Here is a 25,568-nt window from a genome sequence, read left to right as displayed (position 1 = left end):
GAGTGATAAGAAACCTCACTCAGTTTAGAAGAGCGGATTCAGCTTTATCCATCACATATATATTGAAACATTCAGTGAAATGCATCATCATTTGTGTCAACAAACAATACAACCTAAAGGTGTGCTGGGGTTGGCAGCCTGTAACTATTGACACACATTCCAGCACCAATACAGCATGCCAATATGTTCAGAACAACACACGCAACAACAGCAAAACAACAAAAGCAAATCAAACCCCCTTCCTTCCTCCTACCCCACACCCATCCACACACACACAATATCACTCCTCCAACCCCCGAGGACAGGCTGTCTCTGATCCTCCAGCACTCACGGATATCCCCTAGCTTCCCCAGCGGACTGGCAGACTTGATGTATGCATGAGTACTCAATAGGCTAGATCTTCCTCAGCTAGCATGGACTGAGTGGAATGAGGGGCCTGTCTCTATGCCATAAAATTCAGTGATTCTATGGAGCAAAGAGAAATATTCACAAACGATTTGTCCTTCCATGTGTTGAGATCAGGAATCCACTCACACACTCGATAACCCCAAATTCTTAATACTCCGCACCTCACTGAACTATATTATAACAAATTCCATCCTTGAGTATCTTCTAAACAGAATCACGGATCAATTTTATTTGCCATATACAATAACGTGTATTAGGAATTTGCTGTGCTGTGTTGGTCAGGGTGCGACATGCAACAAAAACAATCGCATTTTATAAAGAATTTTATAAGATAATGTTAGTTGTACAGATATGGAACAAAATGTGCATAAGTACATAAATGTTATAATGTAAATGTAAACCGCTGTATAAAAAGTGATTTAAAGTGTTTACAGTGCAGTGACGGAGATAATGGGGGGCTAGCGAGAATCAGAATAAGGTTTGTCATCAGCATTTTATATGACATGAAGTTTGTGGTTTTGTGGCTGCAGTACTGTGCAAAAAAAAATTAAAATTGCTATAAATTACAAAATAAATAAATAGTGCCAAAAAAAGGATTAACAATTACGACTGTTAACAATTCACGGACTGTTCAGAAATCTGATGGTGGAGGGGAAGAAGCTGTTCCTGAATCACTGTCTTTAGGCTCCTGTACCTCCTTCCTGATGACAGCAATGAGAAGAGGGCATGTCCCAGATGGTGAATAGTGTGAATAATCAACTTTTTGATGTTAATATTATGGTGTTAATATTATTTTATGTGATATTTGTAATATATACACACTGAGTCTTGCACATTGGTCCCTGAGGAATATTGTTTAGTTTAGCTGTACACGTGTACAGCTGAATGACGATAAACTTGAACTAGTGTTAAACTTGCAAAAGCTGCCATGTGTAAGAATGAAATTCTTTATTTACCTTGCTAATTTGTCTAATATCTCGTTTCTCATGTAGCTACTGCAGTACGTGTGCTGATTCACAATCTCAGCTGTTAGAGTCGGCCAGGATGCAGAATGCTCGCTACTCTGGAAGGTTTCAATCCAGTTCGAAATTCTGTCCCAGCTATGTCTGGAAGTGTGGTAGGTCCACAGTACCTCAGGGCTGCAAGACTGCAATGCTGTGAAGAGATTTGAGCATTTCGTTCATACAAGTTCATTTCAAAACAATACCAAAATCAACGGTTCCCACAACACAAAAGACACACTGAGGCTTTATAAGGCATTGGTCAGATTACACTTGGAGTACTGGTAAAAGTTTTGAATCCCTGATCTATGAATGGGTGTGTCAGCATGAGGGAGGGTCTAGAGGAGGTTCAGGACAATGATCCTGGGAATGAAAGGGATAATGTACAAGGAGTGTTTGATGGCTCTGAGCCTGTACTCACTGCAGCCTAATTCTGCTCCAATGTCTTATCGTCTGAAGCCTAGAGACAGCAAAGAACTTCACAGTAGAAATGTAGGCTTTTCTTCCTTGTCAATGTTCAGTATCGTGTATGATTATATTTAAAACGCTCTGGAAGGAACATGGAATCAAAATGATCCATAGATTTCGAAGCTTTCCACACTAAGAACCAGAATTGGCCTTGGGATATTGAAGATTAGCTTTACTTGTCACATGCACATCGAAACATACAGTCAAATGCGTTGTTTCGTGCCAATGAACAACACAGTCCGAGGATGTACTTGGAGCAGCCCACAAGTGTCTCCATATTTCTGTGCCAACAGTACATGACCACAACTTATCAACCCCAACCCGGTACATTTTTGCAATGTGGGAGGAAACAGGAGCACCTGGAGGAAACCCACATAGTCACATGGAGAACGTACAAGCTACTTACAGCCAGCGATGGGAATTGGATGGAGCTCAGTGGCTTTGTAAAGTGTTACAGGAACCGCGATGCTACTGTGCTACCCCTGTGAGTAACTTTTTTTTCCCCAGGACGGTGTAGCTAGCAGAAACCAAAGGCTTATGATTTACACCAAACAACTTTATTCATTTTCAAGATGAGTCCAGTACTGTGCAAAAGCCTTAGGCACAGACATATAGCTACGGTGTCTAAAACTTCTGCACAGTACTGTAGTAATTTTATGTATTATACTGTACTGCTGCCACAAAAAAAAATTTTTTTGCATATGTGAGTGATGATAAACCTGATTCTGATCTGGGTCTCTATTGTGGACTGAGAATGGGAAGGGGGCAGGGAGAGGGGAATCATGGTTGGGAAAAGAGGAAGGGAGAGGGGAGGGAGCGGGAAACACCAGACAGACATTCTGTAATGATCATAAACCAGTTGTTTGGAATCAAATGACCTGGCCTGGTGTCTCAGGGCTGGGTGTGTCTGCATTCCTTCTCTGCCACCTGTCCCACACCCCTCCCACAGTGCACCATCCTCACTATTCCCAACATCCTTTACTCCCAGCAAATTTACAAACTCACTCTCCGCTCCACGTTGACAAATACAGTACAGTACTGTGCAAAAGTTTTAGGCACCCTAGCTATAGGTATGTAGCTAAGGCTTTTACCCGGTACTCTATGTTATTCCACATTATTATAAGGTTAAGAGCAACAAAAGTGTTATAAAAAAAGCATGCAATGCTGTAAATTGAGGTGAAATGACAATATTTAACAGCAGTGAGTCTGAACAGCTTTACATAATCTTTCTTTCTTAAAATAAACTGTAAATGCATTTCAGAAAGTACTGCTCCCAATTATTACATTTATATTCTCTCAGTTATATAATCAATGTATAATGGGCAAAGTCAACACCTAATGCACACTTCCAATGATCCTGACATAGAGGTAGCGAGCAAGAGGTTCACTGCTGCGTGACTTCACCAGAAGACTAGAGTAAGAATCCATTGTTGGAATTCTACCATAGCCTTTATGGAATTCTAATTTAGTGAATTACATACATTTTAGAATCCAAAAAACAGCGTCAGTAATGGTGTACATTAATCTTGAGGACCATCAGAAAAATCCATTTTATTCACCAGTATCATACAGGGAAGGAAATGCTCAACTATACACTCAGTGTCAACTTTAATAGGTACACCTGCTCATTAATGCAAATGTATAATCAGCCAATTGTGGCAGCAACTCAATGCATAAAAGCATGCAGACATGGTCAAGAGGTTCAGTTGTTGTTCAGACCAAACATCAGAGTGGGGAACAAATGTGATCTAAGTGACTTCGACTGTGGAATGATTGTTGGTGCCAGACAGGGTGGTTTGAGTATCTCAGAAACTGCTGATCTCCTGCGATTTTCACACACAACAGTCTCTACAGTTTACAGAGAATGGTGTGAAAATCAAAGAACTCCCAATGAGCAGCGGTTCTTTGGGCAAAAATGACTTGTTAATGAGAGAGGTCAGAGGAGAATGGCCAGAGTGGTTCAAGGTGACAAAAAGGCGACAGTAACTCAAATAACCACACGTTACAACAGTGGTGTGCAGAAGAGCATCTCTGAACGCACAACACGTCAAACCTTGAAGTGGATGGGCTACAGCAGCAGAAGACCAGGAACATACCAGAGGCTGTTTTATTAGGAACAGGAGGTACCAACTAGTGGCCACAAGTGTATTAGATTAGAGGCAATACTTAAACTATCTCAAAGATTGGAAGAGCTATAGAATCTTTGAGATTGTGGAGGTGATTCACTGTACTTGATCTTCGGCTAAACTGACCACGATGGTTGAAATAGATTTGCAGGACTTTTTAATGGCTTCAGTTAAAGATGTCTGGTCTTTATTGAAAAAAATCTAGTCTTGAAAATTTCCTTAAAAATAACAAGACTGACATTTCAATTTAATGTATATGCTTAGCATTCAATAATCCACTTCTAGACCATTAGAATTGTCTATGGGAGATAAAACTTTTCAAAGCTTAGCTTTCTGCTTAACTAAACCCTTTACAGCACTGTCACAAAGTTCATAAACTCGAGAAATTCTACAGATGCTGGAAATCCAGAGCAACACACACACAAAATGCTGGAGGAACTCAGGAGGTCAGGCAGCATCTATGGAATTGAATAAACAGTCGTAATCTTGGGCCAAGACCCTTCTTCAGGACAGGATTATATGCCTTGGCTCCCGTAAACTATGCTCAAACTGGCTGCATCATAGGCCAAACATACCTGTCTCCGATTTTCTAGATAAACAAATTCGCTCCTTTGCAATGTTATCCCACCATTTAGCCCAGTCCAGTATGACCGTACAAGAATCTGGGCTTCTTGGCTCCCCAGCTCCAACTTCACAGCTCAGCACTTGTTCCAGAACAGCAGAATATTTAGGATCAATATCTTCAACCTGCAATAAGCTGGAAAGAGTCACATAATTAGCACGTTGCCTGATGTAGTTCCTCTCAATTAATCAATATGTTGCTGTAAAGATATTACAGCAATAATAATCTAGTAATTCAGTTGAGAAAACTCAAAATGCAAACAAGTTTTACATGTGGTGAAATGCACTTCAGCTGGTACAAATGTCAAACTTCCTGAATGTCTTCACAACTGTGACCCAATAGCTCATTTATTCACTTAGAGATACCACGCAGAGTAGGCCCTTCCCGCCCTTTGAGCCGTGCCAGCAACTCTCGATTTAACGCTAGCCTAATCACGGGGCAATTTACAATGTCCAATTAACCTACCGCTCTAACCCTTTAGACTGTGGGAGGGAACTGAAGCAGCTGGAGAAAACCCAAGCATTCCGCGGGGTGTACAGATAAACTCCTTACGGATGGTATCAGAAATGAACTCTGAATGCTGACACAGTGAACTATAATAACATCACACTAACCTCTACACCACCGTGGCACCCTCTGTTCTAGGAATCTAAATGCTACTTTCTTAATCAATCCACCCCAGCTTCTTTGACTTCCTATCGTCAGGCAGGAGGTACCGCAGTACAGTATATGAAGAAGGACGGCTGGGCTGGGTTACAGCTTCTTCCCCCAAGGTGTGAGACTTCCGAACACCCTGCTACCACCCAGTTCATATTTATGACAGAGCCAGTAATAGTAATACTGCTGTATATTTAACTATGTATATGTGTGGGCATATGGCCAAGTGGTTAAGGCATTGGACTAGTGACCTGAAGGTCGTGAGTTCGAGCCCCAGCCGAGGAAACGTGTTGTGTCCTTGAGCAAGGCACTTAATCACACATTGCTCTGCGACGACACTGGTGCCAAGCTGTATGGCTCCTAATGCCCTTCCCTTGGACAACATCGGTGGCGTGGAGAGGGGAGATTTGCAGCATGGGCAACTGCTGGTCTACCATACAACCTTGCCCAGGCCTGCGCCCTGGAGAGTGAAAACTTTCCAGGCGCAGATCCATGGTCTTGCAAGACTAACGGATGCCTTTAATGTCGCATATCCACTTTATGTCAATTTGTACAACTACAGACTTTTTAAATTATCTATTAAGATTATTGTGTTAATATTATTTTATGTGAAGTATGTGATATATGTACTGTGTTTTGCACCTCGGTCCCTGAGGAACAATGGTTTGTTTAGCTGTATACACCTGTACAGTTTAACGACAATAAACCTGAACTTGAATTTTGATTTCTTTTTAAATAGCCCTGGTCAAAATACTTTTTGTAGAGCTCCCCATTACTAAATTAAGCACCTGCCCACCTCACTCCTGAAACAGAGTACATCTCCACTATTTATTGTGAGTAACACACACAAAATGCTGGAGGAATTCAGCAGCAGCTATGGAAATGAATAAAGTCGATGTTTTGGGCTGAAAGGAAGGGGGAAGGAGCCAGAATAAGTAGATGGGGTGGGGGGGGTGAAGAAAGAGGAGGAATATAAACTGGAAGGTGATAGATGAAGCCGGGCGGGGGGGGGGGGGAATAAAGTGAGAAGCTGGGAAGCGATAAGTGGAAACGGTAAACTATTTTGTTCTGTCAGTTTTGACAAAATGTCTGGAGATTTTCACGACCTTGGCTTCACAATCTTGTCTGTGCTTAACATATACGGAACACAGCTGAGCTTAATGGGAGGCCCTAGTAAGCCTGCCCAATTTCATTTCAACAGAAAAGGTCTTTTCAGCTTGGCTGACATGAAGTCATTTGATAAAGAAAGTGGATCCTGTTTGTCTGCATAGTTCAGATACCCAGAAGATAAAGTCACCTAGTTGTTAGGAGAACCTACTACATACTTACAAAGAAAATTTAAAGAATTAGCTTTATTCACCTTCATGTACATCAAAGCATACAGTGAAATGTGTCGTTTGCATCAAAGACCAACATAGACTGAGGATGTGCTGGGAACAGCACGCGGGTTTTGCCATGTTTCCGGGGCCAGCATGGTATGCCCACAATTCACTAAAGCTAACCCACACATCTTTGGACTGTGGAAGGAAACTCACATAGTCACAGGGCAAACTCCTTCAGCGGTGGGAATTGAACCCTGACTGGTGGTGGCTGGGGTGTAAAGTGTTATGCTAATTGCTATGCTATGGTGTTGATACCACTTTAGGAACCAACGTTAAAAACACTGAAGAAATACCTAAATGACACAGTAGTGGACTTGATGCTGACCAGGACTGGAGCTCACAAACCTGTGTTCAGGAACAATTAAAACACATACTTAACTAATAACTGAAATCAGCAGTAGGGAATGCAACACCTAGTGTGACTCAACTACTGATGTTTTCATGTTTGAAAGACAAAACACGTGGGGGTACAGAGTGCATTAATATTGAATTGAACTGACTTTATTTCTTACATCCTTCACATACATGTGGAGTAAAAATCATTACGTCTCCATCTAAATGTGCCATGTGCAATCACAGTAATTTATAATAAACAGAACAGTCAATGTAATATAGAGTACACTCAAATCAGCGTGAGTTCATCAGTCTGATGGCCTGGTGGAAGAAGCTGTCCCAGAGCCTGTTGGTTCAGGCTTTTATGCTGTGGTACCACTTCCTGGATGGTAGCAGCTGGAATACATTGTGGTTGGGGTGACTCAGATCCCCAGTGATCCTACAGGCCCTTTTTACACACCTGTCCTTGTAAATGTCTGAATCATGGGAAGTTCACAACTACAGATGCACTGGGCTGTCCGCACCACTCTCTGCAGAATCCTGCGATTAAGGGAGGTACAGTTCCCAGACCAGGCAGTGATGCAGCCAGTCAGGATGCTCTCAATTGTGCCCCTGTAGAAAGTTCTAAGGATTTGGGGGCCCATACCAAACTTCCTCAACCGGCTGAGGTGAAAGAGACGCTGCTGTGCCTTTTTCCACACAGCTGGTGTGTACAGACCATGTGAGGTCCTCGGTGATGTGGATGCAGAGGAACTTGAAGCTGTTTACCCTCTCAACCCCAGATCCATTGATGTCAAAAGGGGTTAGCCCGTCTCCATTCCTCCTGTAATCCACAACCAGCTCCTTTGTTTTTGTGACATTGAGGGAGGGGTTGTTTTCTTAACACCACTGTGTCAGAGAGATGACTTCTTCCCTGTGGGCCACCTCGTTATTGTTTGAGATAAGGCCAAACAATGTAGTGTCGTCGGCAAATTTAATTAGCAGATTGGAGCTGTGGGTGGCGACAAAGTCATGGGTATACAGGGAGTAATGGAGGGCAATCATGCTGGGATGATCATGAATAAGACCAAACGGCAACAGAAAAGTCTTCAGACATTGGAGCAGAATTATGCAATTCAGCTAATCTAGTCTGCTCTGCCATTCCATCATGGCTGATTTATTTTCCCTTTGAACCCTATTCTCCTACCTTCTCCCCAAAATCTTTGGCACCCTTACGAATCAGGAACCTATCAATTGCTGTTTTAAATATACACAATGACTTGGCCTCCACAGCCGCCTGTAGCAATGAATTCCACAGAATCACCGCTATCTGGCTAAAGAAATTCCTCGTCATCTCTGTTTTAAAGGTGAAGCACCTTCAATAACTCCAAAAGACTGAAGTAGGGTAAATACTGAAAGGCTTTTATTCGCTGTACAATACGACCTCCATGCTGAGTGTCTGCCCCTGGACTGAGGGGGAGGGGCAAGGCAAAATCACCTTTATTCAGGAATCTGTGGGAGGAGCCACAGGGGCAGTCAGCAGAGGGGCGCGTCCAGACAGGTAGCCCAGTTACAACATATATATGGTTTACCACAAAAGGCATGTATTCTGAGGCTGTGCCCTCTGGTCACAGACTTCCCCATACGAAACATCCTCTGCATCTCTACTCTATCTAGCACTTTCAATATTTGATGGGTTTTAATGAGATCCTCCCTCATTCTGCTAAACTCCAGCAAGTACAGGCTCAGAGGCATCAAACGCTCCTCACGTGTTCACTTATTGTGATGCAGCGTGGAATAGGCCCTTCTAGCCCTTTGAGCAATTCCCCGGATTTAATCCTAGCCTAATCACAGGACAATTTACCCATCATTAATTAACCAATCAACCTTTGGACTGTGGGAGGAAACCAGAGTACCTGGAGGAATCCCACATGGTCATAGGGTTCCTTATAGGTAACTCTGTTATTTCTGGGATCATTCTCATGAACCTCCTCTGGACCCTGTCTAATGCCAGCACGTCCTTTCTGAGATAAAGGCCCCAAAGCTGCTCAAAATACTCCAGCTGCGGTCTGACCAATTCTGATGAAGCCTCAGCCTCTTTACCCAAAAAGTGATGAGAATGTGTAACTTGCACAGAAGGAACAGCTGAGTTAAGTAGAGATGTACTGAGGGAAGACATTGGCTGAACAATGAAGGAGAAGGAAGTATTGACAGGGTGAGATGAACAGCAAATCTCCATCATCAATCAATGTGCCGTACTACGAATTTCAAAAGAGTTCTTCATATACGCACAAACATTCAGGAGACGGATATATTCTACCAAGTCAGGCAGATCAATGGCAGCTACTGAGCTTACACAAGGTGAACTGAATCTGTAAATGGAACACTAATCTGTTTGATTTAATTGAATAATGGGATGGCATTTTCAAAGGCACGTTGTGTCCACAGTAACAGTGCCGTATAGAGCCTTCAGGTAAAGCTGGAGGTGATATTGACCTATTCACATCAGACCTTGAAGCAGAGGGCTACAGCAGCAGAACCATGTTCATACACTTATTGACCACTTTATTAAATACAAGAGGTACTGTATCTAATAAAGTGGCCACTGAATGCATGTCCTAATCAACTCTTATCTGTAATGAAGGCAGCGCCTGTAAGATGGTTATGGTGTAGTTATTTCCTTTTAGCTGCAGTATTACCAATATAAAACACTTAATTACTCAGATAAACACAGACAAAATGCTGGAGGAACTCAGCAGGCCAAGCAACATCTATGGAAAAGAGTAGACAATCGATGTTTCGGGCCAAGACCCTTTGTCAGGACTCATCATTCCATCAAGGAGTCCTGAAGAAGGGTCTTGACCTGAGACATCGACTGTTTACTCTTTTCCATAGATGCTGCCTGGCCTACTGAGTTCCTCCAGCATTTTGCGTGTGTTGCTTTGGTCTTCCAGCATCTGCAGATCTTCACATGTTTGTCATTACCCAGATTATATTATAATGAATCCATGGAAATACACAACCTAAAAGGCTGACAAGAAATTCAAGATTTTGAATGTTAATTAATGTCAGCAGTCACAGGCAAATATTTATTTCTGGAAGGCATTCTAACTGGTTGCATTATCACCTGGTACGCACAGAATCAGAAAAGGCTGCAGAGTGTTGTTGACTCACCCTCCCCACCTTCGAGGACATTTTCAATAGGCAATGCCTCAAGAAGGCAGTGTCCATCATTAAGGCCCCTCACCGTCTAACACATACTCTTCTCTCATTGTTACCATTAGGGAGGAGGTACAGCAGCCTGAAGACACACTCCCAGCATTTTAGGAACAGCTTCTTCCCTTCTGCCAGAAGATTTCTGAATGGACCAAGAACCCATGAATACCACCTCACTTTTTCCTCTTCTTTTACACTACTTATTTATTTTTTAATATTTCTTTTTGTAACTGATAGTAAACGTTTCAGTATTTCATTTTACTACTGCCGCAAAGCAACAAATTTCATGACAAATGAATGTTAGCATTCATTTTGAGAGGACTGCAATATGAAAGCAAGAATGTAATGTTAGGGATCTATAAAACACCGGAGAGGCCTCAGTTGGAGTACTGCTAGCAGTTTTGAGCCCCTTAGTTAAGAAAGGTTGTCCTGACATTGGACAGAGTTCAGAGGAGGATTACAAAACTGATTCTGGGAATGAACAGCTTATCATATGAAGAGCGATCGATGGCTCTGGGCCTTTACTCACTTTAGAAGAATGGGGGGGAATCTCATTGAAACCTATGTTGAAAGGCATAGATTGATTGAATGTGCAAAGGATGCTTCTTACAGTGGAGAATCTAGGGCCAGAGGGCACAGCCTCAGAACAGAGGGATGCCCATTTAGAACGGAGATCAGAAGAGATTTCTGTAGCCAGGGGGTGGTGAATCTGTGGAATTTGTTGCCACAAGGGGCTCTGGAGGCAGTTCACTGAATGTATTTCAGGTGGAGGTTGACAGGTTCTTGCTTAGTCAATGTGTGGAGGGTCATGCAGTGAAGGCAGGAGAATAGGGCTGAGAGAGAAATGGAGAAGCAGACTCGATGGGCTGAGTGGTCTAATTCTGCTCCAAAATCTTATGGTCTTCTACGTCAGTGATAATAAACCTGATTCTGATTCAGGGTGGTGAATTTACGGCACGTGTGCCCAAGATGCATGTTGTTGACACACAGCATACAGTGCCGCCCCTCAATTGTTTAAATCCCACCCGTAATAAAAAGATACATGATTATCATTACTTCATTTATTACAATCTGCCACTGTTATACTTTATTAATAGTAAAACAATGATTACACTTAAATAAACAGTCCTCACACTTTATCCTTCAAATGTCTGCAAGTTATGAATCAATGATCGTCTCTGCTCAAAATTACCAAGGCAAGCAAAATAATTTTTTTAAGAAGATTTTTGTCTCAAAAAGATTCTCCACCTTTGGTTGAGGTGATACGTTTAAAAATTTCATCCAAAATACTCAAAACTTTGAAGAGGTAACATAAAACTATTAAAATCTGGTTACATTAGTTAATTGAAAAACATGTACTCTTTCTCTGAAAATTATATTGATGTTCTAGGGGAAGGTCCTTGATTAAGTTTTGAGGTATCCACAGCCACACAAAAAGGAACACAGTGCATCTGGAGTAATTGGTTATGGGGTGGAGACTGTGGAGGGGAGCCTACACAAAAAAAAAGGGGAATGTGACAGAGAAAGAAAAATTTGAGACAAGGAAGGAAGACAGTGAGGTATCACTGCTGTGTGTGACATGCAGATGGTCACCTGTGTCGAAAATAACATTAGCTTTATTTGTCACATGTACTTTGAAACATACGCGGTGAAATGCTTTGTTTGCGTCCAACGACGACTGCGCTGGGCAGCCCACAGCTCACTAACCCTAACCTGTATGTATGTCTTTGAACTGTGGGAGGAAACCAGAGCACCTGGAGGAAATGCGCGCAGCCGCAAGGGAGAACGTACAAACTCCCTACAGACAGTGGCAGGAACTGAACCTTGATCTTATAGTCGGCACTGTAAAGCAAAACTGTGCTGCCTTGTGAATCAGGTACTGGTAAAAACTGTGGCACTGATGAAGAACAGTGACTCATAACAACTTTAAAACTATGAACTAATACACCAAGATTCACTCGACAAATGCAACCTTGTTTGTTATTAGTGATAAAACAGCTTAAATTCAGTGATGATAATCACATACTTCAGAAGGTAAATGAATGCTCCCTAATAATGGAAAGGCTTTTTCAACAGAGCAATGCTGCCTAATGAGTTCATTGGCATTGGCTTAATTAGCTGAAGTCCATCAACCAGTGACAAATTTCCAGCCGGAATAGCAATCCATTTGGAGGGGGAAAAAAATCACATTAAATAGTACCAGACTTTCACACAAAAAAACCCTCCTATTTAGAAAAGCAAATGAATGGAAGATCATTTTTGGCTTACAATAAGTGTAGAAAATGGTACATAAAAGACGGTAGATGCCTGGAATGTGCTGCCTGAGGTGATAATGGAGGCAAATCTGATAAAGGCATTCAAGAGGCTCTTAGGTAGACATGAACGTACAGGAAATGGAAAGATATGAGCATTGTGTAGGCAGAAGGGATTAGTTTAGTTGGCCATTTAATGATTAATTTAATTAGCTTAACTCAACTTTGTGAGGCTAAGGGGCCTGCATTGTTTTGTGTTCTATATTCTAAAATTGGTAAATTGGTTTATTTTTGTCACATGTATCAAGGTACAGTAAAAAAGTCAATTCAAACAGATCAATACATTACAACAGGTACACTGAGATTATCTTTATAATCTCTAATCTAACTGGTGTGTTAACATCCAACAGCAGGAAATCTCACGCGGCCCAACGCATTCGAGTTGTATTCACATCACCCTCCCGGCTAGGATTCAGTGCTACATTTCGGTGATTTACAGCTCCTGAGGCCCCTTGCCCTTTTACCAGCACTTTTAAGAATCTGCTTTATTTTGAGAGCCATAGAGACACAGAGCACCACAGCACAGAAACAGGTCTTTCAGCCCATCTAGTCCATGCCAAACGTAAGAAAATCTGCAGATGCTGGAAATCCGAAGCAACACACACAAAATGCTGCAGGAACTCAGCAGGCCAGGCAGTATCTATGGAAAACAGTAAACAGTCGACATTTCTTCTGAAGAAGGGCCTCGTCCCGAAATGTTGGCTGTTTACTCTTTCCATAGATGCTGCCTGGCCTGCTGAGTTCCTCCAGTATTGTGTGTGTGCTTTAGTCCATGTCAAACAGTTACTCAGCCTAATCCCATTAACCAGAGCCCTCCATACCCCTCCTATCCATGTACCTATCCAATTTTTCTTAAATGTTGAAATTGAAGCCACTTCCACTGGCCGCTTGTTCCACACTCTCACCACCCTGACAGAAGTTCCTCCTCGGGTTCCCCTTAATTATTTCACCTTTCACCCTAAATCTATGACCTCTAGTTCTCGTCTCACCCAAACTCAGTGGAAAAATTATGCTTGCATTTACCCCATCTATACCCCTCATCATTTTGTATACTGTACCTCTATCAAATCTCCCCTAATTCTCCTACACTCTAGGGAATGAAGTCCTACCCTGCTCAGACTTCAGTGGTGCTTGGAAGTAGGTACAGAGAAGATGTCAGGGTTAAGTATTTTTACGCAGAGAGTGGTGAGTGCGTGGAATGGGCTGCCGCTGGTGGAGGCGGATACAATAGGATCTTTTAATAGACTCCTGGACAGGTACATGGAGCATGGGTAACCCTAGGTAATTTCTAAGGTAAGGACATGTTCAGCACAGCTTTGTGGGCCAAAGGGCCTGTATTGTACTACAGGCAGTCCCCGAGTTACGAACGTCTGACTTACGAACAACTCGTACCTACGAACGGCCTGCCATGAAGCCTATTATATTGAAAATTCGAGTTGAGTACAATTGTTTGTAGTAACAAACTCATGCACTAATACCGGATTACCTGTTCTGACTTACGTACAAATCTGACTTAAAGACAGATTCAGGAATGGAACTCGCTCGTCACCCGGAGACTGCCTGTATAGGTTTTCTTTGTTTCTATAACTCATGTTCTCAAGTCCCAGCAACATCTTTATAAATTACTCTGTACTCTTTCAATCTTATTTATATCTTTTGATATCTTTGTCACGTGTACATCAAAACATACAGTAAAATGCGCTGTTTTGAGTCAACGATCAACACAGTCCAAAAATGTATCGGGGCAGCCTGCCAGTAATAGTAATTTTGTTTGTAGAGCACTTTTCACATAGTTAATGTAGTTCAAAGTGCTTTATAATGGGATAAGAGTACAAACACGAAAATAAAAAATAAAAAAGTAAAAAAATCATGAAAATGAAAGACAAAAAGATGTTAGTTAAAAAGACACTTAAATAAATCGGTTGTGAGCTGGCGTTTAAAAGTGTCAGCTGAGTCTGCGCCCCTTATAGTTTTAGGGTATTGAATTCCACAGTTTGGGAGTATAGTTCAAAAAAGCTGACTGACAATTATCTTTTGAGGAAGATTGTTTAAAAAAAACTAGTGATAGAAGATCTGAGAGCTCAGGCAGGATTATAAAATGAAAATGATTCTGTGATGTACTTCTGCAAGTGTAGCCAAGCTTCTGGCACCAACATGGAATCAAAGTAAGCTGCAGAGTTATAACTTAGTCAACTCCATCATGGGCACCAGCGTCCATAGTATCCAGGACATCTTCACGGAGCGATGCCTCAGAAAGGTGGCATCCATCATTGAAGACTCCCATCATCCAGGAAATGCCTTGTTCTCATTGCCACCAACAGGAAGGAGTACAGAAGCCTGAAGAGACACACTCAATGATTCAGGAACAGCTTATCTCTGCCATCCGATTTCTGAATGGACACTGAACCCATGATCACTACCTCACTACTTCTGTAAATTTCTATTTTTTGCACTACTTACTTAACTATTAAATGTTTATATATGGGCACGTGGCCAAGTGGTTAAGGCATTCGACTAGCGATCTGAAGGTCGTGAGTCCGAGCCCCAGCCAAGGCAGTGTGTTGTGCCCTTGATCAAGGCACTTAATCACACATTGCTCTGCGACGACACTGGTGCCAAGCTGTATGGGTCCTAATGCCCTTCCCTTGGACAACATCAGTGTCGTGGAGAGGGGAGACCTGCAGCGTGGGCAACTGCTGGTCTTCCACACAACCTTGCCCAGGCCTGCGCCCTGGAGAGTGAAGACTTTCCAGGCGCAGATCCATGGTCTCGCAAGACTAACGGATGCCTTTACTTACTTTATATACTTACTGTAATTCACATTTTTTTCTTGTGTATTGCATTGTACTGCTGCTGCAAAGATTACAAATTTCATGACATATGCTGGTGATATTAAACCTGATTCTGAACTAAACTTAGAACACTCATGGACACATATGATGCATTTCACAGTATGCAGTGACGTTTTGTTGCACATGTAACAAATACAGCTAATCAGTCTCTTTCTATACATCAGCAACCCTAAAGTTCCTGTCATTTACTCCATATGCTCAACCTGAATTTGACCTCCCAAAGTGCTTTACCCCATACTTACCTGATTAAGTTCCACCTGCCAGGGCTCCATCCAACCTTCCAGCTGACCTATGTTCTGTGTCTTCAGACAACCTTCTTTGCCATGTACGAATTCACCAAATGTTCTGTCATTTGGCCCATAATATGTGCCTATTTGAAAGCCTCCTAAACATTCAATTGTGTTTGCCTCCACCCCCTCCCCTGGCAGCAGGTTCCAGGCTGCCAGGATGGATGGATGTCAGATAGATGTTTTTCACTATGTCTTTGTTAGGAGACCGACCGTCCGCTGGTGCAGTGGCATCCGCACCCGGACTGAGGCGAGTGGTCTGGGTTCGAATCTGGCTGGCCACCTGCACACCGTCTGTCTGTGCTGGGTTGAGTTTTGAGTTGGCAAAACGGCCTCGTAAAACAGACAAACGCTAAAGAAATGGCAAGGTTGCCAGCCAATGCCACAAACAAGGCACAGGGAGAATCTTTGCTTTATTATTTGTAAGAAGTAAACTACTTTCAAAAAAACTCCTATTCAGATTGAAGTTTATTTACCACATGTACATCAAAGCGTACAGTGAAATGTGTTGTTGGTGTTAGAATCGATCCAAGGGAATGCTGGCGGCAGGCCACAAGTGTCACCACACATTCTGGCACAAACATAGCAAATATGCAGTTAATATAAGAGCTAAATTCAATTAGCAATATTGAAGGTAGAAATATAAACACATTGTAATAAAATTCTTGTGAAATGCTTTTAAAGAGGGAAATGTACATGACATGGTTTAAAAAAGGGTGCAAATCACGCAGGATTTCCAGAGAATGGGAATTTGTTTAACTACAGCATGGACTAGATGGGCCGAAGGGTCTGCTTTGTTGCTGTACTTCCCTATGACTGAAATAAAATTGGAACTTTCTGAAAAGAGTGACAGTAGATTGAAAACATTCTGGTACATTTCAAATTATAAAGGTTAGGAGGTGTAGGCAGAGCCAAGATTTCTCTCCTATGCTACAAGTTTTATAGAGCAGCACAGAGAGAGAGACTAGCTGGCTGGTGGTGTGATAGCATTGGCGCCAGACTTCCAGGCAAGTGGTCCCGGGTTTGAACCCAACCGCTTTCCAACTGTGCTGAGTCGAGCATCGCGCGAGCAACTCGTTCTCGTAAAAAGGAGACACGAAACAGCAAGGCTGCCACCAGATGGGCCACAAGACATGGAAAGGAACAACAGAGAGAGACTGCAAAGCGAAGGATTATTTTGCTTGTCCAACCCTAGCGGCATTAGGGAGGTATCAGTATCATCTGCTACCATAGGGGAGGGTTGAAAGGAGTCACAAAAATTATTCCAGGATGGGAAGCTCGTCATACGAGGAGCATTTGATGGCTCTGGGACTCCACGCACTGGAATTCAGAAGAATGAGGGGTGACTTCATTGAAACCTATCGAATAGTGAAAGGTCTGGATAGAGTGGACGTGGAGAGGAGGCAATTTCATTGGGTATATTCAAGGTAAAGGTTTTAAAATTCTTGATAGGTCAGGGCATAAAGGGATACGGTGAGACAGCAGGAGACTGGGACTGAGAGGGAACATGGGTCAGCCATGATGAAATGGCAGAGCAGACGATGGGCCACATGGCCTCGTTCTGCTCCTATATCTTATGGTCTTATCCGTTTATTAGTTTTTGGTTTTCATTCACTGTGTCAACTCAGATAGTAAAAGAGAAGAGGGAGCTTACGGCAGTAATTCAGCCTTGGGCTTCTGCCACCTCTCAGGGTTCGCCAAGTTTCCCTGAGCTCTGGTCTCATAATTCGTTAGTTGCTGTGGTGCACCATGCCCTTCTGAACTTTACCTGCTAGATGAGGGAGATTCCACAGTGTGCGCAGAGGAGGAATATAGATTCTCTAAGAAGTGAACAAATCTTATCATCTCTTTCTCTTCATCAGATAAGTAGTCCTGCAGGCTTTCCACCTGAAAAAGGAGAGGAATTCTTAAAAAAAACACAACCATCTTATTCCTTCATTTGTTCCTTCTCTTACTCTAATAGGTTTCACCTCTTATGCTAGTTACTCCAAAGATGTTTATGCTTTACAATGTTCAATCTGACAGCCTATCCTATACTATCCAGCAGCCCAGACAGCACTAGGAAATGCAGTTGCTAATATTAGTCCTGGGATTGGTTTAACTGATTATGTTCACGTTCAACTTCATTGTCATTCAACCATATACAGCTGAAAGAAACAACATTCCTCTGGGACCAAGGTGTAAAATGCAGTACATATTTTTAAAAGGAAGCAGGCTTTTTCCACTGAGCTTGGGCAGGACTACAACTAGAGGTCGTGAGTTCAGGGTGGAATGTGGAAGAGTCAGACCCTTCATTAAGACAACATGACCAACAGCAAACTTGTTTTTTTTTATTATTTATAACGTATTCGCTGTGATGACTGGGTCTTTCAAGCTTAGTCCAAGAAGTTGTGAGGTACTGGCAGAGATGACAACAACAATAAAGGTCAGAGACAGGCCACTGTTACGTGTATCACACTAACCAAGTATAGAGGCATAGAGTCATAGAGCAATATCATTCAAACACTGGCAATTATATGAGTCAAACACTGTGGGCAGCTGAGGATGGGGACTGGAGTTATAAAGAAAACAGAAACAACAAAAATATCACGGGATTATATTTTGTTGATCTGATTTTACAATGAATAATTTTTAAAGAAGGCATTCCTTTCAATCCAAGGGATTTTCTCCCTACCCTTTTCCTCTCAAACAGGAGAAACAATTGTGCGAATTACAGGTAAAGGCCATAGGTTAAGGGTGAAAGTTGAAATATACAAGGGGAACCTGAGAGGGAATTATTCATTCCAAGGGTGGTTTGAGTGTGGAATGAGTTTTGGATGAGGATTTGATTGCAGTATTTAAATTTTGATAGGTGCATGGATGCAAGGGTTACGGAAGGGTTTTGTACAGATGCAGGTCATTGGGACTAATTAGAATAACAGTTCAACATGGACGAGATGGGCTGAAGAGCCTGCTTCTGTACTCCAGTGCTCTATGACTCTATGAAATGCCTCATTAACCAACACTTTATAACGTGGAGACAGAACAAACACAAACAAGACCCTTCCGCCCATCGAGTCTGCCCCGCCATTCTATCGGTTACTGTTATGGTTGCACTCCCCTTATGGGAAACACCCTCTCCAAGTTTCTAATATTTAGAAAATGCTCACTAAGAATAAATCAGATAACCTACCAGGAAATCTCGAAGATCTCGATCAGCAGTGAAGCAGCAGATACGATGCAGCTCTCTCTTCACATCAAATCCCTAGCATTAACGAGGAACACGGGTGCATTGTTAAAAGCATATCAAAGCAATCCCAAAATATTCCTTTCATCCCGTCTAGCTGGCAAGCTCCCATAATCCTAAAACTTGCAGCACACAATCACTTAAACAGCAAATTAGGATCAGGTTTCTTGTTTTGCTGTCTACGCGGAAACCCTCAGGCTGTCTAATGTACACTTTGCAACGTCCTGCAGAAACCTTTAGAGAATGGCAACGAAGTGGTTAAAAGCTGGATTCTTCACCGTGTATAACAGCTGCTACCTATAGAGACTTACGGTGCACAGGCAGCAAGAGGTAGCATAGCACCAGTGATGGGGATTCAATTCCTACGGCTGTCTGTAAGGAACGTATGTTCTCCCCGTGACTGCATGGGTTTCCTTGGGTCCTCCAGATTCCCCCCACATTCCAAAGACATACTGGTTAGGGTCAGTAAGTCGTGGACATGCTATGTTTGCACCAGAAGCATGGTGACATTCCAGTTCATCCTCAGACTGTGGTGGTTACTGACGCAAATGACACATTTCACTGTATGTCTCAATGTACATGTGACAAATAAAGCTAATCTTTAAGTTGTCTGTTTCATTTGCCTAGAAGCTATAGATCATTTAGAGAATAGAAAAGGCACAATCCAAACGCAAGTTCAGAGGGGATAACATAGAAGCAGGAATATTCATTTAGTCCCTCGTAACTGGTCTACCATTCCAAAAGACCACAACTAATCGTATTATTCATTGCGATATTTATTTTCCTCAATTCTTTAACAATACTTCCTGCCAAAGAACTGCATAAATATTTCCTTTTATTTCCAATGTTTTTTTAGTTACCATATTCTTTAGAAGTTTCTTAGCCTCTTGCAGGTCCTTTTTCAAGAGACAATCATAAATCAGCGTTAGACCAACTTGCATGAGTTCGTTTAGATTCTTCACAGGTTCCTGCTGGGCTCGGAAATACCCCTGAGCTCGTGGAATCTGATTACTCAGTATAGCATCACGGATAACCTCCTGCAAAACGTCAAAGGAAAATACAGATCATAAAATATTTTTATCATATACAGTGGATTCCAGTTAAGTGGTTAATTGGGGCAGCTGCTTATTTGGGAGAACTCTTAAAGAACAAAAACTAAACAAGAACATAGCCAGGATTCCCTTTGCTTATGTAGGACACTATGCTGCTTAATTGGGACAGGAGATCTGTTGCCGACAGTTGGATCCACTTGTGTGGCCGTTAAACAATACACCATGCTTAAACCAAACAGTTTTTAAATGACATCAGTTGCATGTGATTGTGTTCAAAAAGAAGTGATTTTTGTTACTGATGTTTAGCAAGAAATAGGTAGTAAGACAATTCAGAACTGTTTTGCTCACTGCAATTTCAAGTATTCAGGTTTGGAGATACCAGAAATGGCACTCAGTGAAAATAAAACAATTTCACTACTTCAACAAGTTACGAAGAATTTGCAGGTATCAACAATCATCTTGAATGGTCCAATGAAAATGGATTTGGAGGATGCATTGTTTGAAGGCAGTCTAGGTATCTTCACTGATTTTGTTCATTTACAGTCAATCAAAAGAACACAGCAACATACACCAGATGAATTCAACTGTTGATAACTACAGCTTGTCTTTTTTTTATACCTTTTAACTGTTTCCATGAAACTTCAGCTTATTGGGGGAGACGCTTTATTTGGCCCAAAATGTACTGGTCCTGATGCATCCAGATAACTGGAATCTACTGTACTAAATCTAGACAATTCAAGCATAATTTGATACATATTAACCAGTTTAAAACAAATTAATTATTGCTGGGAAGAAAACATAAGTTTTGCAATTACTATTCAGATTGAATCCATGTGCAAAGGAAATTAATGAACATCCAGCAGGAGTCGGACACAGTCTGCTCTGCATATAATAACATCATGATTGACCCGATTTAACCCTCAGTTCCAATTTCCTGCCTGTTCTCCATACCCTTGACTCTATAATAACAGTTCAACAATCTACTTCAGCCGTGAATACATTCAGTGACTCTGCCTCCACAGTTCTCTGAAACAGAGAATCATACCTAACCTGGGCCTTAAGTCATCAATGCCTTATCCAAACACTACTGCATGAGATTCAGGATACTCCTGTGAGGTGAAACAGTTTCTCTACAACCACCCCATCAACACCCTGGAAATCTTAAGTGTCACTGAGTTTAATACTTCTAAACCCCACTGAGTAAAGGCCCAACCAGTCTGGCTGATTCATTATCCCTTTCAACCCCATTCTCCTGCCTTCTACCTTCGCACTTACTAATCAGGAACCTATCCATCTTTTCCAAAGTTTCAGGATTTTTAATTTACCATTAACTCCCAGTTTCATCCTCCAAATGATCAGTGATTCTTGCCTTGCAGAAACTTCAACTGGTGGTTTATATACAGTGCCTATAAAAAGTATTCACCCCACTTTGGAAGTTTTCATGTTTTATTGTTTTACAACATTGAATCACAGTGGATTTAATTTGGCTTTTTTTTTACACTGATCAACGGAAAAAGATTTTATTGTGTCAAAGTGAAAACAGATCTCTACAAAATCATCTAAATTAATTAGAAATATACAATACGAAGTAATTGCAGAAGTATTTACCCCCTTTAATATGACACACCAAATCATCACTGGTACAGCCAAATGGTGTTAGAAGTCACATAGTCAGCTAAATGGTGATCTGTTTTTGGAGACCTGTGTGCAGTCAAGGGATCTAAAGTCAAGGGTGTGCAGTCAACTGATCTAAAAATGCACCAGTATCTAGAAGGGTCTGCAGAATCTCCTGTGTTTTTATGTTGTTGGGGTAAGTTAAGGACAGGTGAGAGAAGGAACACAAAGGTATAGACCTGTATGTTTCTTTACTTCCTGAGAAAGCTGAAGAAATTTGGCCTGTCCCCTAAAACCCTCACTAATTTTTATAGATGCACCGTAGAAAGCATTCTTCTAGGGTGCATCACAACCTGGTATGGAAGTTGTCCTGTCCAAGACCGAAAGAAGTTGCAGAAGATTGTGAACACGGCGCAGCACATCACACAAACTAATCTTCCGTCTGTGGACTCGCTTTACACCGCACGCTGTCGGAGCAGTGCTGCCAGGATAATCAAGGACACGACCCACCCAGCCAACACACTTTTCGTCCCTCTTCCCTCCGGGAGAAGGATCAGGAGCTTGAAGACTCGTACGGCCAGATTTGGGAACAGCTTCTTTCCAACTGTGATAAGACTGCTGAATGGATCCTGACCCGGACCTGGTCCATACCCTCCAAATATCCAGACCTGCCTCTCGGTTTTTTTGCACTACCTTACTTTCCATTTTTCTGTTTTCTATTTATGATTTATAATTTAAATTTTTAATATTTACTAATTTTTACTATTTTAATATTTTTAATATTTAATATTTGTATCCAGGAAGTGGGAAGCACAGAATCAAATATCGCTGTGATGATTGTATGCTCTAGTATCAATTGTTTGGCGACAATAAAGTATAAAGTATAAAGGTTACAGGGAGAAATTAGGAGAGAGATAATAACAACTAGACAAATTGTGCAAACTTAAAAAAAAATGAGAACATGATCTTGGTACTTACATTAGTACTGAGATTCTTCCACTTTTCATAAACCTGATTATCATCTGGTAATGCACCTTCTCCATCCTCACAGACATCAGTGACGGTCTCCTTTGGTGGTGTCTGAGGGTACTTCTTCATAAACTTACGGAGCCTGATAATATAACCAGTGAGACAGTCCACGCATTTTTGCTTGTGCTCATCCAGCTCTGAAGATGCACAAAGTTGTTCAATACAATGAAGGATGGCAGTATTGCGTCATGAATATCAAGGAAAAATACACATTTTGAACATTAGTTAGTTCCTCTCCATGCCTTGTGGCACATCGGGCAGTAACTTTGTCATCTATTTAGTGTTTATCTGTTCTTTATGAGGCCGAGTTGCTAGCTTGACGCTCGACCCAGCACGGATGGAACGCGTGCAAGGAGCAGGCCGGATTTGAACCCGGGACCACTCGACTCGAAGTCCGGTGCAGATGCTATTACACCACCGGCCAGCTAACTTGAGTATTGCTGTTATATTATTGCTAAATGGTTGAAATCATCAAATTCCCAATGCAACCCTACCATGGGAAAAACTTTACAGCACTGCGATAGTGCATTAAGATTCACAGTCACACTATTTCAATTAAATAGTGAGATGAATACTGACTGATCAACAAAAAAACAGTTCAGATTTAGATTAATTGATTTATCACGTGTACATTGAAATATACAGTGAAAAATGGTCATTGGCGTTTACAAGCAACACACCTAAGGATGAGCTGGGGGCAGCCCACAAGAGTCACCACACATTCCAGCGCCAATATAACACGTCCACCATGATTGGCAGAACAGCACAGAACATACCAAGTGACAAATCAACATCAGTAAAACAAGCCCTGTTCCTCCCTCCCACCCACATACACATTCTACTGATCTCACGACAGAACAGCTTTGTAAAGACTGAATGTGGATTCACTCAATTGGGCCATTAAGACGAAATACTAAAAAAGTTTAAGGAATGGTATACGGGAATAGGTACATGGAAAAGAAACAAGAAGGGACAAGAAATAAAGAATCAATAAGATTCACAATACATGGCCAGTTGTGGAAAACAAATCAAACTGTGAGGCTTTTCTCACTACTGCCATCAAGTAGGAAGTACAGGAGCCTCAGGACACACACCACCAGGTTCAGGAAAACAGGTACTACCCCTCAACCATCGGGCTCTTGAACAAAAGGGGACAACTACCACTCACTTGCCCATCCATTGAGACGCTCCCACAGCCAATGATCTCACTTTAAGGACTCATTATCTCATGTTCTTATTTATTGCTACTTAGTTATATTTAGCTCGGGGTGGCGTAGACAGTGGCCCGCTAGTTGCAGTCTTCTCGCCTCGATTTGAATGGTGAGCATCGGTAGGCTGTTACAGAACTTGATGCTTGGGGTGACACGCCACCCCGAGCTACCTGCCAGCCTAGTCATCATATGGGAGCCCAAGCATGGGAGGATGAACCCTAGGCGCCCTCCCAAGACTATGGTCAACACGCTCCTAGAAGACAGCGGCGTGGCTAATGTAGATGAACTGAACACACTGATGAGGGACAGGGAGAAGTGGAGAGTCCATCATCGCGCCCGACGCCGGCCCCCTAGGCCTGAGTTGACGTAGTAGTAGTAGTAGTTATATTTGCACAGTTTGTTATCTTCTGCACTCTGGGGTTGATCTTTCGTTGATCCTGTTAATGTTACTATTCCATAGATTTGCTGAGTATGCCCACAGGAAAATGAATCTCAGGGATGTATGTGCTGACATGTATGCAGTCTGATAATAAAATTTACTCGAACTTTGACCTTTATCTGAAATACAAAGGGAACTGCTGGAAGAATTCAGACAGTCGGGCAGCATCTGTGGAAAGAGAAACTAGTGAATGTTTCAGGTCAGTCACCCCTGATGATACATGGCTTCTTTGGAAGGATCACTGAGCTGAAAGATCAATGAGTGTCTCCTTCTAATGGTGCTACTCGACTGGCTGAGTTCTTTCAGCATTTCTGTTTTTGTGATATGGTTAATGATTCTCAGTGACAGCAGCTGAAATCATTTGGATTCTGTTTAATATCAATGAACGTGAAATGGATGATTTTGTAAGACAGTGAATCGGAAATTTATCAATTATGACAGACAATAGAGGAAAGGGTAGTTAAACGGTAAGGTCATAGTTGAGACCTCCAACAGGACGACAACCCTGTTGTGGTTGGGAGGTTTGTGTGCCTCAATGACCCAGAGAGCTGTGCTGGCTGGAGTCACGACTTTATGCTTTGACTCTTGGTAGGGACACCCTTGCCAAACAGGTCAAAGGGTAGAGGCCAGAATAAGAGTGGTCCACACAGGTTTGGGGGTTCATCTCAGGGCCAACAACCCTGACTGGTCAAACAAAACTGTTACTGAAACAGCAATGAAGAACCCTTCTATACCTGCGTGCGACGGTATTCCCGAGTCTGCACCTGGGACTTGCATGACTGACACTAGTGAAAACTGAGAGGAAGCTTTCGGTACAATGAAAGAAGCTCTGAACAGCAGCAAGGATGGAGGATCTTCATTACTGCCCTCAACACCAGCAGTGTAACGGGCAGCAAGTCATAGTTGAGAAATATTGAGTGTATGTAATGAAAAAAAGTTGAAACAAGAAATACCATGACAAATTAGATTTTTAACAAAAACACGAGTTTGTGGAGGAAGTGCAACGATAAAAAAAACAGGCGGTAGAATTCTATTTATTTATTTATTGAGATATAGTACAGAACAGGCCCTTCTCAAGCTTTGACCACTGGCCAATCTGAACATCAGAAGTTTGGAGAGGAGGAGACTTCAATCAGATCCACTGTCCGAGAATAAGAGGCAGGAATGGTTCACGGCAGCATAATAGAGCTTTGTCCAGCAACCAATCGGCATTTGGGATTAATTAGTAAAAGCAAATTAAAGGAAGGCGGGGCAAACACAGCAGCCATCCTATGAGTGGACACGGTCAAGGTGGTGATCTTAAGGCTTTAAGCTTTTCGAGGCTTCACTCAGAGAAAGCAAAGGAAAGAAAAGC

The 25,568-nt window shown here is 42.0% G+C and overlaps 1 protein-coding gene across 2 annotated transcripts in view; it reads right to left on the bottom strand.

Annotated features, from left to right (window-relative positions):
* The window catches only part of spg11 (SPG11 vesicle trafficking associated, spatacsin), a 208,412-nt gene that overhangs the window by 126,696 nt on the left and 56,148 nt on the right, over positions 1-25,568 (bottom strand). For both annotated transcript variants that reach the window (XM_063066206.1, XM_063066207.1), the window contains 6 exons: positions 22,514-22,701; positions 19,730-19,906; positions 18,816-18,887; positions 17,412-17,530; positions 4,579-4,760; positions 1,365-1,563 (listed from right to left, as the gene is read on the bottom strand). In XM_063066206.1, coding sequence (XP_062922276.1) covers positions 1,365-1,563; positions 4,579-4,760; positions 17,412-17,530; positions 18,816-18,887; positions 19,730-19,906; positions 22,514-22,701 — 937 coding nt within the window. The remainder of the gene's footprint in view (positions 1-1,364; positions 1,564-4,578; positions 4,761-17,411; positions 17,531-18,815; positions 18,888-19,729; positions 19,907-22,513; positions 22,702-25,568) is intronic.

This window comes from Mobula hypostoma, chromosome 13 (assembly GCF_963921235.1).
Source record: "Mobula hypostoma chromosome 13, sMobHyp1.1, whole genome shotgun sequence".
Lineage (NCBI taxonomy): Eukaryota > Metazoa > Chordata > Chondrichthyes > Myliobatiformes > Myliobatidae > Mobula > Mobula hypostoma.
The sequence above is the reverse complement of the archived record's forward strand: the minus strand, read 5'-3'. Positions and strand labels throughout refer to the sequence as shown.